Source organism: Toxorhynchites rutilus, chromosome 3 (genome assembly GCF_029784135.1).
Source record: "Toxorhynchites rutilus septentrionalis strain SRP chromosome 3, ASM2978413v1, whole genome shotgun sequence".
Taxonomy (NCBI): domain Eukaryota; kingdom Metazoa; phylum Arthropoda; class Insecta; order Diptera; family Culicidae; genus Toxorhynchites; species Toxorhynchites rutilus.
Window position 1 is genome coordinate 11502512 of NC_073746.1, and position 19534 is coordinate 11522045.

The 19534-nt window shown below is 39.4% G+C and overlaps 1 protein-coding gene across 2 annotated transcripts in view; it reads left to right on the forward strand.

Annotated features, from left to right (window-relative positions):
- LOC129778499 (protein sister of odd and bowel) overlaps positions 1–19534 on the forward strand; it is a 168889-nt gene that overhangs the window by 35038 nt on the left and 114317 nt on the right. For both annotated transcript variants that reach the window (XM_055785425.1, XM_055785424.1), the window contains exon 2: positions 9836–9997. In XM_055785425.1, coding sequence (XP_055641400.1) covers positions 9836–9997 — 162 coding nt within the window. The remainder of the gene's footprint in view (positions 1–9835; positions 9998–19534) is intronic.

A 19534-nucleotide genomic window follows, 5' to 3' on the forward strand; every position in this document is an offset into this window, starting at 1 on the left:
TGAGAAAGGTTCTGGAATATAAAGTTTACATATTTCTAATATTCTTTGTCTCTGTATTCTTGGTAAACTAAGAATTAATGCCTTTTTTAGATGGGGCATAAAAAGATGATATAAAAGGATTTCTAGGAACTTCCTTTTCTTTTTCTTTTTTTCTTGTCGATATTCTTCATTATAAAAAAGTATCCTCGAAACTGTAACTGTTAAAAATTACCATAAGCCACCGATTAGTTTATACTTTACTGTTTACAATTCTTCCACAAGTGAAATTATTTCACAAGTGTGTATATGTATGACCATTATATTTAGCAAATAACTATACGAAAGTCAAACATTTATATTTTGCTTTTGAACGTATGAATCTAACGACGTATAGTTAATATATGGATCCGTTCAATCCAGTTACAAAAGGGACTGAAATCAAATAAGAATAGTCCGGTAATGATCTCATGCATTATATTCAATGAAAATTTTACGCCACTAACATTTCATTCAACAATATTCTAGAATATGAGAAAAGGCACTGTGTCGGACCGAAAGTGTTAAAAAAGTGGCACACGTCCCCTTTGTACCAACACATGCGATACGCTAAACGATGACGAACGACGAATAACGAAGCTAGAGAGAATCGCAAAGTCGTAGTGTTGATATTTTCTGAGAAATGAACGCATTATTGATTTCTCGGTCTGACAGACCAATGCGCGAGTATAGGAGTGTTAAAGAATCTGAGAAATTAATTAATCGAACGAAGTACGCATAAAACATGACATCTCTCAGCATAGAAATAACGTAAAAAAACTATGGATGGGTTATACCTATGATATAACCGCAAGGTTAACGTAGGACTGTCATTGGCTTAGTAATCATTTGTGTTTTCTCAATTAGCAATAATCGCACTTCGAATGCTCCTCATTGGGTACGATATCGCCGCTGCGCAGAGCTGTTGATTAAATTATTGATTAAACTAGTGAAACAATTTACGAATTCAATTGCAAACAAATCCCAATTTAGGTCAATTCATGCATTATGTAGTGGTTATTACAGCAAATAGTTATCAACATTTTGCCAAATCATCAAACGGTATGCGTAGAAGTTCAGTGAGCTGGCGACATGAAGGGGCATGCAGTCTTGAATAACCGAGCCAAAGCGTTGCAATTGTACCCGCTTTTGTAGACCGTGTTAGCAAAACTCATTCCGGAGTGTAAAAATGCATGGGGCTATCAAAAGTACTGCCGAGATCTGGAATACCAATTTTCCCAATCTGTGTTGGGAAAACACATTCCGGTTTGCAAAAACGCAAGCGAATTGAAAAGTACTCGCAGCTTGCATCTAATTTGCAATGCCAATTTCCCCCGGCTCCATGGTTTTGAAGTCTGTGTTGGGAAAAAAAAATTCCGATTTGCAAAAACGCAAACGAGTACAAAAGTACCCGCTTGCATCTATTTTAAAATACCGATTTCCCTTGGTTTTTAAGTCTGTGTTAGAGAAACATTCAAATTTGCAAAAGCGCAAACGAGTACAAAAGTACCAGCAGCTTGCATCCATTTTGCAACGTCGATTTGAAGTCTGTGTTAGGGAAATATTCCGATTTGCAAAAGCTGAGTACGGAAGTATCCGCTGCTTGCATCTATTTTGTAATGTCAGTTTCCCCAGACTTCATGATTTTGAAGTCTGTTTTGGGGAAATATTCCGATTTGCAAAAGCGCAAACGAGTACAAAAGTACCCGCTGCTTGTATCCATTTTGCAATGCCGAATTTCCCAGGCTCCATGGTTTTGAAGTCTGTGTTAGGGAAACATCCATTAATTCCTGCGATGGTACCTCAATCGCTGTTCAATTATAACTGAGTGGATTTCCGAGCGGCGCTCGCTTATATACCGATTGGTGATTTCAATAGCCTGTTTTGAAAGCAATTTTAAGGCTATTGAAACAAGTTTTTGGATCAAAAAGTAACAAGTATATAACGCGTAGACATTTTATATTTCGAATGAAGTGTTTATCATACCATTTCGTTCAGTTGTTTAAGAGCTATTAACGCTCAAAATCTCGGTCTCCGGCGTAACGCTTTCGTTTTCGAAACTTTAATTTTACACCCCGGTATAGAAATGAAAGACGTAGTCCTACGTCAAAAGGGAAGGATGTCATTTTGTAGTTCATCTGAACAGCTGAAGAATAACTTTCATGTATTTTCCCCTTAAAGTTCATTAAGAACCTACAACATGACATCATTCCCTTTTTTGTACGTTAGTTCTATGCTGAGAAATGTCCTATTTTAGGCGACCAAATTTCACCTGAATTAGGCTTTATGTGTTTCAACAGTATGTGTACGACATGTTTGTCAAAATTTAATAATAATATTCTAAATTATTATTAAAAATTGAATGAAATTTTGTATAGTTTACATCAATTTTATTAATTTTATCATTTTTTATCAGTTCGGTTTTTTTGTTTTCATCACTCAAAAGGCACACCTAACACCGACACGAAATCACAACCATTGTTTCCAAAAGGCACTTTTGTGTGTTACGGCGATTGAGTTATTTTTTCGGATGTGAGAATGAGTGTTATTGCAATTTTAAATAAGTTGTAGAAAATTTTGAACCATTATGGTTCTAGCAGTTATTTTGAGTAACTATACCATAATTCGGAATGATTCATGCAGGATTTCGATACTTATTCTATTTCAAGCATCTGACTCTCTACTCAGTGCGGGCAACATAGGAACATGAATGATGCGGATAGTTCTCTTTGGATTGTAATCGTGTGCAGGGACATACATTCCATAATTCACATTATACGTGAACAGACATTTCATATTACATGGAAACTTCAATATAACTCTGTAACAGTGCCCTTCTTCCGATGTTTGGGAGACTTGTTGGTAGTTGTATGGACCATTCATATAATTTTCGTACAGAATTTCTTAAAAATATATATTTTTTTAAATGGGATTTCAATTGTTAAAAAAATTTCTTGTCCAAAGTAATTTTTATAATTTTTTTGATATTTTTTATGAAAGATTAAATTGTTTTCTATATTTCATCCTCTGACTAAAATTTCGTAGGTCCTAAATTTTTGCAAAAAAAAATCGAAAATATGTTAAAAAACAGGAAGTGGGTTATATCTATGGTATAACCGCAAGGGTGACGTAGGACTATCGTTGATTTAGAGATCATTTGTTTGAAGTTGAATCTGAATTCATTCTGAATGAATGAATATTTGGAGAACTTCGAAAACGAGAGCGTTACGTTGGAGGCACAAGGTTTTATGCATCCAATAATGGATACGGAAATATCCTACTGATGGGGAAGAATAATCTTCAGAAGCTATCCTGTTAATTGCGATTGATTGAAAAATCACAAAACCAAATGTATTTGGTCAGGGAGGCGATCTGGCGTAGTGGTAACATCCATGCCTCCTACGCTAAAGGTCACGAGTTCAATTCTCACTCCCGACATTCTTCCTAAAATGGAAGTAAAAGTGACGAAACAGCCAAATGAGTTGAAAATCACTATAATACAGATAAAAAAAAATGTATTTGGTCACAGTGTTACATGGATAGAAAACATTCAAATAAACTCTTTCACATGAATGTATTTTTAAATTCCCAGAGGAACTGGCAGATTATTTTCCGGATCTTTCTCGATGCTGAATGGCATCCAAACGGAAAGAATTCCGCGCGTGTATGTGTGTGTGTGTGTAGCGGCTGCTTCGAGATCTTCCCGGGGAACCGTTTGTGGCATCACTCTCCTCCTGATGGATTCCCTTCTGGCATAAGGTGCACAAACAGGCTCTTGGTGACACCGTTCATCCGCGCTTTCATGATAAATGAAGAGCTCCACCACAACAGCCTGTTTTGAAAGCAAATTTAAGACTATTGAAACAAGTTTTTGGATCAGAAAGTAACAAGTATAGAACGCGTAGACATTTTATCTTTCGAATGAAGTGTTTATCATACCATTTCGTTTAGTTGTTTAGGAGCTATTAACACTCAAAATCTCGGTCTCCGGCGTAACGCTTTCGTTTTCGAAACTTCGATTTTACACCCCGGTATAGAAATGAAAGACGTAGTCCAACGTCAAAAAAACAACTTAAAAACTATAAGAACTACAGAATTTTGGTCACACAATAAAAATAGGAAATTGTTCAAGTTTTTATTCAAAAATTGCAAAAAAAAAATTCAAAAAAAAGTACAGTTATACCTCGATATAAGGCAACTTAATTTTTTTTTCGTTACGTTATATCGAAGCAGAAATTTTTTTTTTATTAATACAAGACTGTTTATGATTACTCAAAAATGTTCAAAAACTAATTTTCTATCACCCAGCAGTATTTATAAACCTTTCTTATACCCATTTAATATAATTTTCGTAGACAAATATATCAGTTTTAAGTAGAGGAAAAGGTTCGAAAAGATGGAAGTGAAATTGGTATCAATGTTCATTTCATATTTACTATGTTTGAGGGAGTGTATGACTGTACTGACAGATTGAGCGTTATAACATGCATGACTTAATAGCATGTTTGTACTAAAGTTTGACATTAAAATTAGGAATATTTGTAGCCAACTCTGGTGAAGTATGCGGTGTTCAGGAACAGCGATGAATTGATGAATTATGAATTTCTAAGCCGATGGAATGGTTATGCATCCTGCAAGAGTTGGGACAATAAATATTGTCATGCAGTATATCCGCTCCGCTAATTTTCCGTTAGCAGATTAGCGGAATTGTGTCCTCCACAATCAGTCAGTCAGTTGCAATTCAGTTTTTCGAACGGCCGGCACGCCTTTGTTTGTTTACATCCTTACGTGGTAAACGTCCCATTTCTAAGTTCTAGAGAATGTCCTCTTCCTGATATTCGCAAAACAGATACAGTCAACTCTCCCTTACTCGATGTTTTGTAACTCGATGTTTTCCCTAACTCAATGGATTTCATGGCACCTTTGATTTATTTTACAAGCATTCTTTTCTCGATAGCTCGATGTCTCCCTAACTCGATAGTTCCTTGGATATCGAATTAGGGAGAGTTGGCTGTAGTTCATGTTCAAATAAACTTATAATTCAAGATAGAACAGTGTATGTAGAACTTCTAGAATGTTAAGAACTGTTTACAGAGTTGCTGAAATGTTTCATTCAGCTAAATGTACAATGTAACCATCGTAATCTGGATACTGGCCATATTGTATAATATTAACAATACTCAACCGATCGGCGTCATTGTTTACGTTTGTGAAATGTTTTATTCAATACAAATTCAGTCATGTATCGATATGCGTCGGAAGTTTCCAGAACTAAATTAATTCAACTTTATTAAATGATTTCGTAATCCAGATTCAGGTCCAAAAAAGCTGGACGTGAAAAATTTGATTTAATAAGTCTAAATGTAAGTCTAAAAATAAGTCTAAAAAGTAAGCTTTATTTCTTCCCGCTTCAACTAGGGCAGTAGGGTAACACGGTGATTTGGACCACTCCTTTACCTTGAAAAGTACGGCTCAACTTGGATTTTTTATAATGTCATCTCCTTTTATTGTTAAACCGTATGTACCTAACGTAAAACAACTTTGGTAAATTTCGACAGGTGGAAGGAAACGGTAGAATGAACACTTCTTTTGAAAATATGAAATGTAATATTCTTGGGTTTTGGACATATTCATAGAACAATGCTACCCCATTTCACGGTACTTATTTTTTTTTTTGAGAAGATACTAAAAAGATTTATTCTAAATAATTTATACTCCAAAAACAATTTCTGTATTGTTTATTTTTAATTCTAAGACATCTTAAAAAGTTACGTTTTATCGAGGTTACCTTATACCGAGGGTGCCTTATATCGAGGTATGACTGTATTAAAAAAAAATTGAAAATTTAAATTCGTTTTTCTCAAAAACATATATTTATTTTTAGATTCTGAACGAAAATTATATAAATATTCCATACAATTACCAACAAGTCTCTCATACATTGGAAGAAGGGCACTGCTACTTTTGACTTTTTTTTAGATTTTTTTGAATTTTTTGGCAGTGTCATTTTTAAAAAAAGTTTGGTATTTTTTATGAAAATTTACACATTTTCCTACATGTCTTTCTTTCGCCAAAATGTTGGTCCGCGGTGTGGATCATCCCCTAAAGCGAGTTCAATTGTAATATAGAGCTTTTCGAAATTTGTCAATGATTGGTAGAATTTTTGAGGCTCTAGATTTTTTGTTTTGATCATGACTTTTACATTATCTGACCACTGCTATACACGACCACGAGTTGAATGACTTCTGTATTGATAAAACATAGTTTCCTTGCTGAAATATCTTTTTTTCTCGTTTTCACTTCATTTTCAGTCATTTATTTCGTTATCCTAGTTAACGTTACCATACTATTTCGCGGATAATCGGGGTTCTACTGTATCATATATTTAGAATTGATTTTTTTTTGTAAAAAAATTAGAAAAATAACTCGCTCTTTTCAAAAAGTAGTCTAATCTTGTTTGGAAATTTGTATGCAAAGTAGCTTTAATAACCAACGTCTTTACACCCACAAACTTTCACTGCAATCTGAGACGGTGCTGCCAAATCCTAAGACGAGTTGGCATGGAATTCGTCCATTGAAAATGTGTACGTTATATAGAAGTTCCCCTGTACTAAACTTTTATGTTAACATGAAACTAAAAAAAAGCAAAAACAAAGCTACATTAAAGGGTGTGTCACATCAAATTGCATCACGGAAAAAACGCTGTAGAAATTTAATTTTTAGGAATTATATCTTCAGCTTTCGCTTATAATCAGATAAGAGTGTATAGATCACGTTGACCATGCTTCACTGTCAATTTTTCGTAAATTTGGAAAAATGTCGCCGAACGAAAAAGAGCGTCGTGAATTAATCCTGTGCACTCATTTCGAGAATCCGGAGTTGTCACACCGGGACATCGGTAAGATGCTGGGAATCGTCCAATCCACGGTCAGCAGAGTACTAAAACGATACTTCGAGAACCTAACCATCGACCGGAAGGTGAAGAACGGCAAAAATGGATGCTCTGTCAGTGAAAAAGATCACAAGCGCGTAGTTAAGCAGTTTAGAAGTGATCCGAGAAGTTCGGTCCGGGATGTCGCCAATAAGCTGAATTTGTCAAGTTCATTCGTTCAGCGAACCAAGCAGCGGGAGGGCCTGCGTACATACAAGGTTCAGAAGGCTCCTAACCGCGACGAAAGGCAAAACATGGTGGGGAAGACGCGATCCCGGAAGCTGTACACCGAAATGCTGACGAAGCCGCATTGCCTGGTAATGGACGACGAAACCTACGTCAAAGCGGACTTTCGTCAGCTGCCGGGCCTGTTGTTCTTCTCCGCAGAGGGCAAATTCAGCGTTCCGGAGGAGATTCGCAAGCAGAAACTATCCAAGTTTGCCAAAAAGTACATGGTGTGGCAAGCGATCTGCTCTTGCGGAAAGCGGAGCGCCCCCTTCGTGATGACCGGCACGGTAAACGGGCAGGTTTACCTTAAGGAGTGCCTACAGAAGCGCTTACTACCACTATTGAAGCAGCACGAGGGCCCGACCATCTTCTGGCCGGATCTCGCTTCGTGCCACTATTCAAAGGACGTGTCGGAGTGGTACGAAACCAACGGGGTCACCTTCGTGCCAAAGGAAATGAACCCGCCCAAAGCGCCGGAGCTTCGCCCAATAGAGAAATATTGGGCGATTATGAAGCAGGCCCTCCGGAAGAACCCAAAAGTTGTCAAATCGGAGGCGGACTTCAAGAGAAAATAGATTTCTGTTCAAAAAAAACTACAACCTGACGTTGTACAGAACCTTATGGACGGGGTAAAGAGGAAGGTGCGAGCATACGGGTTTGGGCTCGAAGTATGAATAAAAAGAAAATGCCAAATATTGTTTAATAGTTTTTATTTTACTGTCTGAAATTTTCAAAAGGATCGGTCTACTGGGCGAATTTCTACAGCGTTTTTTCCGTGATGCAATTTGATGTGACACACCCTTTAATTCTAAAATCACTTGAATGAATGAATACCTTTACCTTTTTTTAAACCCAAAAACTTGAAGTGGAATTGGAACCATGATCTTTAGATCTATCTGGAAAAATCCACAGACGTTATAGCTTAACTCATTTCCGACACTGCATATGTATTTTCGCCTTTGCGATCTGCTTGAAGCGGTGTTGAAGAACATGAAACAATCGTTAAGCTTCGTATATCTAATCGATTGGTCATAACTGGTGGAGGGAGGACTCATTTCAAACAGCAAGACTGGTTATCTTTAAGAAGAAAAAAAATGACAGAATTCTCAAATTAAAGAAGCTGCGATCGTATAAAATTATTAGACAACGTTTTTGTTTTTTGTTATCAATGGTATGATTAGGGACACATCATATGCCTAACCTTGAAATTGAAATGCTTCTGAATTTCCCCCGTTGCATCTATCAGTCACTTGCTGAGAGGAACGATTTTCTGTCACATAATTAGCGCACAGCGCTCAACGCTCAACGCGAAAAGGTTAACATGTTTGGCATTTGGTTTCATATTGTTGCAATAACACAAACATCGCGCAATATATGGACAGCTATTTTTTTTTTGCTTCTATATCCATCCGTTTTCCCCATCCTCCACTTCCTATCTTGGGTTACCAAGCCGGGAGCAATTCCGCCACATCGGAACACATGTCGACGGTTTATGTGCGTGTATAGCACAATCCATAAGAGCCGATTATTATGTTTATGTGGTGCTGTTTATTTATGGAGACACTGTTTCTTGTCAAGATTAGAACAAACAAAAGTAGCATGACTCCAGCAGCCGGAATGTCATGTTGTGTCGCCCCCAGCCAATCATTCTGTCACGGAAATTGAAACACTTTTTGGCTTTTGATTGAGCAAGTCGTTTTCTATGATTTCATGGCTTGTTCGTTCGGTGAGTGAATATGACATTCGCTTGAGACTCGCGAAAGATTTCTTCACACGCCAAGTAGCATACTGTTATCGAACTGTTCTTCGGGAAAGATTTGCACCTTTTATCGAGTTAAATCTATTTTTTTTGTACACACACATTAACTTTCTGAATCCAAAAAAAAAAACGAGTGGGTGAAAAGGTGGGAAGCATTGAAACGAATCAACCATGATTTGAAATCACGCACACAATCTCACCAAGTTCAGCAGCAGTCAAATCTGATTGCGAAACATTGGCAATGTCTGTGGGAACGAGACGAATACAGAGATAGAGAGAGTGAGGGTCTAAATGGCCGTTCTGTAGAGCGAAAGAGGGGCCAGAGCGTGGTAGCTGATGCAATTATCTTTCTACCAACCGTCCGGCGGGGACGGTGTGAGTTACCGGGGGTACGAGAGCCACCACCCACACCCACCATCACCACCACCACCACCAGCAGCATGGTGGGTTGTTTTCGATTCTACACACTCCAGCGATGGGGTTGCATGTATCCCAACCAGAGTATCCCGAGGATGGTGGTGTTTTTGCCCAGCACTTGCACATTTCAAAGAGCATGCGCGCGTCTTCCGATGCCTGCGATGGAGAGATCTGGAGTGCAGTTTTCCATCGGTTCGATCCGATAATAACGACGCCGACAGCAGACTTTTACTGCAATGGAAAATATTTTTCAATTAAACAAAATACAGACGGGTAGCGCGGGGAGGTTTGTTTTATAACCCAATGGATGGATCGTTATTTTGATTTACCCTGAACGGATCTAACCAGCATTCAGAGGCAAGCAGTAATAACCAATGTTAAGTGGCAGACGGAGTCATTTTTTTATTTTGTTTTGCTTTGCTGAATGAGAATTGCTGGAGATAGTATCTTAATTTGAAGTTTTTTTCTTTTTTTCTTCCTTACAGTGGCTGCCAACGGTTTGTCTCCGCTACTGATCAACAACGAGCTGTTGGTGAACCACTATCGACGACTACTTCATCCAGCGGCAGTTCCTCGGGTTCCCAATGGCGTAAACACCACCACCTTGAATTACGAGGATTCAGTGGACGTGCAGAAAGTTAACAGAGGTAAGCTTCTTATATTTACGTTCGGCACTTATTCGTGCCAACGGCTTAAGCATAAATCAAAGTTCCCATATCGCTCACGTCGTTCCGCTATTCGATCGTGAAGCATACATTTTTTTTATCTTATCTCTTGCTTCGTTCCTTCACTTCTCACTGATTCACACGCCTCACCTGCCCACAATCGACCCATGGTGCTGGAAAAAGCAAATCCTCACACAATGATAGGCCGGAGCGCAGAGATAAGAGAGCCCAGAATTGGTTTGTTACCAAACCACACGGTTTGACAAACACCCATAAAACGTAATGCGTTCAACCTACCGATTCCGATTCGATCATCCGTTCGAACTCATCACTCCCGGCGAATGGTGGAAAATCCTTATCTAAAGCCAATGAGGTGCAATAAAAGTGACACCTTCTTCGCCTTCCCTTTCGGGTGCGCGGTGTTACCGCAAGGGCCCCTCCAATCTCAGCACCTTCACAGCTTCTCACCGCACCATCAGCCAACCAGCCAGCCAGCCAGCCGGCGATTACGGTGGTAAGCAATCGAATTAGAACCCAAAGGCCTATCAATATTGGACCGATTGGACTAATCAACCATATTATACTGGTGGCAATCCATGCATTTGTCGGATATAGCGATGAGTCGCGTTATCACTGCGCACCCCACCAAGGTGCAATTTCGCTTATCTTGATTTGTGATGGTAAGCTTTATACTTTTTTTTCGGGAACGATTTTTTGCTTTCGTTTATTGTTCTGATTTTGGGGATTTTGCCCCTCCGAACGACAGTTGGCGGAATAAGTAGTTGGAGAGATTTGGTCAGATAAAATGCCATAAAGTGGGTTTGCAAGTCATTTTATCGATGAATAAAACTCATAAGAAAGGCGCTACACACATATTACGTTCTTTATCTGCGTGCGATAATGGTTCTATTTTCGTTATCGCGTATGAGGGGGTTAATGTAATTGAGCCGGATTTCGAAGCAATGTGCGATTTGAATTGATTTTATTCGATTGATATCGCAATCTCTTCTAGCGAATCGTTCAAACACAATGTTGATGAGGAACTGGTGATGAAGGCCACATTTTATCCACAATTAACGAATGTACGCATAATTTTGCGTATAATCTCCATTATTTTAATTAAAACTTACTTGCTTGCATGCAAAATTATTGGAAAACGGAAACAACTTTTATTCAAAACGGAAACAACTTTTATTCCAAATGCATTACTAGAGAATAATTAATTCTCGAGTAATGCAGAAATTTGTGTTTCATTTGTATGGCAGTCCCCCCTTAGAGAAGGAGGTGGAGAGTCTAACCATCATAGAAACATTTATTGCACCCTAGAATTTCAATATGCTTAATTTGGTTTCATTTGCTCGATTAATTCTGGAGTAATGCAGTAATTTGTGTTTCATTTGTATGGCAGCCCCCCCTTAGAGAGGGGAGAGGGGTCTCAAACTATCACGAAAACCTTCCGTGGTTCCAAAAACCCCTATATACCAATTTTCATGTTGATCGGTTCAGTAGTTTCCGAGTCCATAAGAATCAGACAGACAGACAGACAGAAATCCATTTTTATATATATATAGATCTCGGGTACCTTCACACGTTTCCGTCGCGATAGAGTTTCGATAAAAAGATGCGTTAAATAGTAGAATATATAGTCGGTCCAATTAATTTTAAAAGTTTCACTTCTCAGGATACCTAAAGATAATTTCTGCTGCGTGTCGAAACACTAGCTTTTAGGGTTCTCGTTTCGTCGAGTGGTCGATGGTTCGTGTTTACATAACCAAATCACTTACCTCAGTGAAACCTGATTAATACCTCTCCCCACTAACAACTATCCCTTTCATGATAAACGCTAGGGAACCACGCTATAGAGGCGACCCTTCTGGCCTTCGGGCGACGAATGTCATACTAACATTCCTTCCCTTCCCCTGGTGACTGTAAGGACGTAGCCGGCGTCGTTATTGACCATTCAAAGCTTGAATCACCGAAAATATCACAATGAGAATTATTTTCTAGTCCCAAGCGTCATTCTGTGTGTTTTTTGTGCAATTTGGTTGGTTCAGGTGAATCACGGAGAGCAATTACGAATTGTACAGTCTACCCAAGCTCAAGCTCTGTGGATCTGGATGCTGTTTCATTATTGTATTCGTAGCAATGGTGGAATGGATAATTTCGATCTTAGCAAGAGAATTGAGTAATTTGTGGTTTTTTGTGAACACAATTTTGAACAAAGTAAAATAAAATCTACTTGGTAAAATAATCGATGATTTTCAAATAATTGAATCGTTTGTTTGCGAAACCCCATAAACGGCATTTTTATCAAAATTCACTTTTTAGCAGATTTTGAGCCCCTGAGGGTACCTACACAGACTGTCAAAAGTTCAGAAAAAGTTCTACGAAACCCTTTAAGAAACCCCATAAGTCCATGTTTCTAATCATCACCATGGGCAACACTGCAAAATATATACATTTTTTTTATTATTTACATCCGATGTCGCGAGAAGCATGCACAACTCAACATAATCGCGGAATGCGTTCTAATTTTGATTGTGACCCAGACATGACCGGGAAATGTAAGTGTGGCGTTCGGCGGACAAAAAAACAAAGCGGAAGTCTTGAGAAGGGCAAGAGTCAATGGAAAAATACACAGAAATAGCAAGGGTGTGCCAGCTCGGAAACTACAAGCTAAGAACTGTAATTTACATTGCGTCGTCTCCCGTAAAAGTATCCCACCTTATCATCATCGAGAAAACTATCGGAAACTACGCGAAAAACAACTATTTCGTTGGGAAGCAGTGGCCGGAAACCCCTAAATGACCAAAAAATCGACTTCAAGTTTTCGTCCATCCAGTTTTCTCACTCAAAAAACTTCAAGGACTTCGGGGTGGAAAAGAATCACATACGTTACGCCATCAAATCCTCTATCTTCCTCCACCACTTATTTTTGTATTCTTCATGCATTAAGAGTAAAACAAACAATACTTATCCGACACATAGTGATCCTTTCGAAGCGCCTTCTACCAACATTTAAATTTCTGGGATCAGGTTTTCTCCATCAAAAATTATTTAAATGATCTGTTTATGATAGTTAATCGTACACCTAGTCTCGGGACAAGGTAAATCGAAATCTTGTGTTCTGTTTGTTTACTCGTTATTGCACTTGCATTATCATATATAGCGTGGAACGGGAAAGGGAGGTATGGTAATTAAATCCGGGAACGTTGATAAGTTCTCGTTTATTTTTCGTTGAAATTTATGCTTTATCCAAAAGAAAAGTAGAAGACATAACATTCTTCTTCATCTTCTTTTTGGCTTTAAGAGGGTTTAAACTTTTCAGTTCATTCGCCTCTAGTGACATAACATTGCTTCCTGGTTTGGCACAGAATATCGAAATGTTTAACTCAATAAAAATTGTTAACACATCGACAAAAATGTATACACTGAAGTTCAAACTTGTTTATGGTAATTTCCTCGTCATATGTTGTACAGCAGCGAGGATTTGTACAAGTTTTATTTAAAGTATGCCAATAAATTAAATAATATTATGGTATATTTGATGATATATATATATAAATGGATTTCTGTTTGTCTGTCTGTCTATCTGTCTGATTCTTATGGACTCGGAAATTACTGAACCGATCAACATGAAAATTGGAATGTAGGAGTTTTTGGGGCCGGGGAAGGTTTTCGTGTTAGTTTGAGAACCCTTCCCCCTCTCTAAGGGGTAACTGCCATACAAATTAAACACAAATTTCTACATTACTCGGGAAATAATCAAGCAAATGAAATGAAATTTGGCATATGGAGCTTTTAGGGTGCAATAAATGATTCTTCGGTGATTAGACTCTCCACCCCCCCTCCCCACTTTAAGGAGGGGCTGCCATACAAATGAAAAACAAATTTCTGCATTACTCGAGAATTAGTCAAGCAAATGAAACCAAATTTGGCATTTGAAGGTTTTAGGGTGCAATCAATGTTTCTATGGTGGTTAGACTATCCACCCCTCTCTCTAAGGTGGGGCTGCCATACAAACGAAACACAAATTTCTGCATTACTCGAGAACTAATCAAGCAAATGGAACCAAATTGAGCCTATGGAGGTTTTAGGGTACAATAAATGTTTCTATGGTTGTTAAACACTCCACCATTCTCTCTAAGGGGACTGACATACAAATGAAACACAAATTACAGGGGACACACAAACACAAACTTCTGCATAACTCCAGAACTAATCAAGCACAATTTGGGATATGAGGGTTTTTGGGTATGAGAAATGGTTCGATGATGGTATGATACCTCTCCCTCCTCTGGAATGTAGAGGGGGTCCCATAAAAATATTATACATATTTCAACCAAAAATATCCAACCAAACATGACAATTGAAAATTTTCGGAAAACTCTGAAGGAAAAAGGGAAAATTCGTAAAATTAAAGTCCCATATGTTCTACAATTACATAGTGACAAGTGCTGTTAGTCCATTTGATGTTTGCGCTAGCGAAATTGATCTTTGTTCGAAAGTGGAAATGGATTTTAATGTGATAAACGCATTCCTATATCGTCTTCTATCTATATAAATAAAAATGGATCACCGAATGTGTTGATAAGAGCAAAACTCGAGAAAGGAATTGTCCGATTTAGGGCTGTCTTTATTCTATCATATTTTCTGTATAAAACATTTATTCCATGTAACGGAGAAACATGTTATTCGCAAGTGGTTGAAAAATCTTGAACGAGAATTGTGTCTGAAAATAATCTGATGTTATAATGATGAGTTTTGGTAGAAATACTAGGAATATTATAGTAAAGGGTAAATTCAACGGGGTCGATTAGAAGATCAATCGATGACCAGTTCTGCGATTGGACCCATGAACTTGCTCATAGTAAGAAAACGAGAATGTTTGAAGGTATTGATAACAAAAAACAAATTTTGGGCGGGACGAAGTTTGCCGGGTCAGCTAGTCCAATATAAAATTTGTGTACTTAAACTTAACCAAATAACATAATCTTTCACAAACCACAGCTTCAGTGCTAACACGTTAACTATCCTGGTTATATCATATGATTCAAGGATGATCCCTAGAAAAGCATGTTAAAAGGAAAGACTGCTCATTTGCGCATCCCTTCGCGTGTGTATGCAAATGCCTGATTTAATTAAAAGCCACTACACTCACACAACAGGAACAACGGTACCGCAATCATCGAAGTGCCTATCTCGATTGACGCGCACGCCTGGCGAACGGCAGGAGGTCCCCTACCCAAAAGGAGGTCCGCCATTCATTCCTACCCTATGTCCATGAACTGAGCACAATGCACAATATTTGTTTGCGCTATTGTGATATATTACACGCATATTGATATCAGGCGGCGAAGGCATCCGAGCGTAGCCAACCGAAGAAGCGAGAGTTCAGAAAAGGGTTGAACCCCCTGAGCTCACTCGAAGAAACCAGGCAGGTCAGTGATTAAAGGATAGTGCCAGCAGGATCAGGCATTCCCGGACTGCAATCAGCGTCGGGTTGCGTGTCGGTTGCATATTAGACGAAGTGCTGATTTTGGATTCATCAGGACACCTAACTTCTTCTTCCTGTACAATGTCGTCTTCGTGCGTCAAACCAGAAGTGGAGCGCATTTAATTAAGACGCAAGAAATTTGTCGTAACCCTGCCCTTATGTTGATGATAAATTATTTGGTGGCGCAAAGTTGGAAATATTCGGGCCGGAAGCTTATCGGAGATGGCGTGACAGGGGAAGTTTTTTGGTGTTCTTTTCGTTTCCGAACCATCATCAATATCATTTAAAAGCGTATTTGTCTTCGCTGGGAGATCATGTCGATATTGGTAGAACTTAATAATACCCCTAATAGTTTTGAGAGGGGAAATATTTAAAGACATCGTTGGAAATAAAATTTATTACCAGCATGTGGTTTTTTATCCACCAGTATCAATTTAATCTCTCAATCATGGTGGTGTTCATTGGAATTTACATGAAAATTCAACTATAAACCACGAGGCCAAACATGTGGAGGTTCTTTCAATGGTTTCATTGGATTATGACGTTACCTTGATAACATTACTTTGTACCGAATCGATCAATCAAATCTTCTTCCAGATGCCTGCCAAATCTAACACCATATCAGCTCACTGATTGCAGACTGGCTTGCGAGGCTTGACGCGATAATTTTATCAACCGGAGTACGATTTGAAAATGTAAATCTGGATTTGATTCAGTTGTGGTGCGCTCGAGTGGTGCCAACTGTAGATCGGCGCGACCCATTTGAGATCGAAGGGTTACGAGTTGATAGATTTATACACTTTAAAATAATCACTGACCAGACCCAGAATCGGAGGGGGAGAGTGGGTTACATGTGCATAGAATACAATTGCCTGCAGTTGTAAATGGGATCAAATATTTTGTGCGATAATTCAATTTGATGGCGAGCTGACTATTTCCAACCTCGGATACGGATGGTAACAACAGCTAGGGCGGGGACATTGGAATCCAAAACCAGAGTCAACATCCAGCAATACTGAATTTCAAACGTCAAATCATTATTTCACGCAAACTGCGATTGTCACAGCGTCGGATTATGTGGCGTTTATTCTTTTCACAACAATTTGCTCAAATTTGGGTCAACAAAATTACAACCATTTGGACGCAGAACACATGTGCGACTAATTGTAACAAACACTTTCGATACTTTGCGCGACATGTCAACAGCTGCTGCGTCCTACCAAAGAGTTTAACCTGGAGAGTTTAACTTCTCCGGTGGTCCCAGGAGAAGTTTCAAGACGCGACATAAAACCCGACACGCTTGTTCCCACTAACCCGAACCGTCTGAGTGTGAATTTAGTTTCGATTGAGCGGCAAATTGGCCACACGTCTGTGATTCGAGAACAAGCTGGCAGAACATCGCGAACGATCCCACGCAATCCAAAACACGGAACGCCGATTGTGGAAGATGTTCGGAAAGTCGTATGTAACCAAAAACACATTTTTTTCGTAAACAATCTCAACGTTTTTCACCCCCATAGTTGACGTTGAACTCACCGACGACGAATTTATTCCGTTCCCCGTCTGGAGACAGAGATTTTCAATCTGAACCCGGCGGAGAACGGTTTTCTGTCGCGCAGAGAAATTATGACAATCGAGATGTCCGGTCCTGATAGATCTTAATTAGTGCTAATTCAAGCTGTACGTCTTGGAATTACCCAAGTCGAGCCAACTGGCGGCAGCCTTATCACGATCATGAAGGCGAGTCCGTTCTAAGATTTCTAAGAATTGAATAAAAATGCGAATCAGTTGAAAGCGGTAGTTGTGATGTGCCCAGGCCGCTGGATGCTGATTCTCTATAAAATCATCTGTCTATCTTATCAACAGATAAAACCTTATCACCTGAAATCCGTTTTCCCTGTACGACCACAAATCCCGCGACAACAAACACACTCGAATGGCACACGTTTAGCGGAAAAATCGAAACTGTTTGAACAGTTCTCGAGCCTTAATGCACAATCAAACTGTGCGTCCCGTTCGATCACATGCAGCTACGATCACGCAAACACTCCCCGGGTTTTGAAAAAGTATACCTTCCTAATGCTTAGTATAATAAATCATTGCTTATCACGGCGAGAAGAGCAGTTTGTGAGAAGCCCTTCGAATCGCTCCAACCCACTCGACCCGGTTAGCACTGGGCTTGAAAAGTTGTAGTTTTTTTTCGCTCGACTTTGTTTATCGTACTGTCAATATTTATGAAATTTATTGCATACGCGACTGTTGCGGATGGTGGTTCGACAAACGGCAGAGGTATAGGTCCACACCAATAGAATCGTTTCTGTTGTTGATTGTCTTCTGAGGGAAAAGATGGGTGCACAGGAAGTTGGTCCTAGGTGGACAGTAGTTCCACCTTAGGACATTAGGGTACCGGATGTAGGGCTACAATGTCTGTGAGGGCTAGCCGGGTGTTTTGCAAGGTGTTTAACCGTGTTAAGACGGTATATGAAGTACATAAACAATCCAAACTTTACAGGGTGAAAGAGAGTGTGAACGATTCGCCTTTCTATAAATCTGTTTTTCGCGGGCCGGTTTCTTAAAATCAGTTTTGTTTTCTATTGAGGGCAGAGGATCATTGGCATACTTGTTTCATAATGTGGGATATTTTTTTTTCAACGTGGGACTACGTTCAACAGGCAGGTCATAAAATTGAACATGTAACAAAAAATAGAGTGATGTTGAATGTTCGTTATTTTACCATTTTTAATATGTCTCGAAGACGTGTCTATACCATTAAAATATTTCAACGCAACCATTGCAAAAAAAAAATCGAAACAAATTAATGAAACATTTTAAAATGTCATATAACTTAATATTCTGACTAATTCTGAGCACCTAAAGTAGCGGGGAGGCAGCGGGGGTATGCAGATTGGTTGTACCGTTCAGTGCAGTGCCCTTTATTATAGATATGAGAAGAAAAACTATTTAAAACGTAAATCGGCCATCACATTACTTCATCAGTATTATGACGTTGATAATAAAGGGTGTGTCACATCAAATTGCATCACGAAAAAAACGCTGTAGAAATTCGCCCAGTAGACCGATCCTTTTGAAAATTTTAGACAGTAAAATAAAAAAACAACTTTTGGCATTTTCTTTTTATTCATACTTCGAGCCCAAGCCCGTATGCTCGCACCTTCCTCTTTACCCCGTCCATAAGGTTCTGTACAACGTCAGGTTGTAGTTTTTTTTGAACAGAAATCCATTTTCTCTTGAAGTTCGCCTCCGATTTGACAACTTTTGGGTTCTTCCGGAGGGCCTGCTTCATAATCGCCCAATGTTTCTCTATTGGGCGAAGCTCCGGCGCGTTGGGCGGGTTCATTTCCTTTGGCACGAAGGTGACCCCGTTGGCTTCGTACCACTCCAACACGTCCTTTGAATAGTGGCACGAAGCGAGATCCGGCCAGAAGATGGTCGGGCCCTCGTGCTGCTTCAGTAGTGGTAGTAAGCGCTTCTGTAGGCACTCCTTAAGGGAAACCTGCCCGTTTACCGTGCCGGTCATCACGAAGGGGGCGCTCCGCTTTCCACAAGAGCAGATCGCTTGCCACACCATGTACTTTTTGGCAAACTTGGATAGTTTCTGCTTGCGAATCTCCTCCGGAACGCTGAATTTGTCCTCTGCGGAGAAGAACAACAGGCCCGGCAGCTGACGAAAGTCCGCTTTGACGTAGGTTTCGTCGTCCATTACCAGGCAATGCGGCTTCGTCAGCATTTCGGTGTACAGCTTCCGGGCTCGCGTCTTCCCCACCATGTTTTGCCTTTCGTCGCGGTTAGGAGCCTTCTGAACCTTGTATGTACGCAGGCCCTCCCGCTGCTTAGTCCGCTGGACGAATGAACTTGACAAATTCAGCTTATTGGCGACATCCCGGATCACGTCTAAACTGCTTAACTACGCGCTTGTAATCTTTTTCACTGACGGAGCATCGATTTTTGCCGATCTTCACCTTCCGGTCGATGGTTAGGTTCTCGAAGTAACGTTTTAGTAC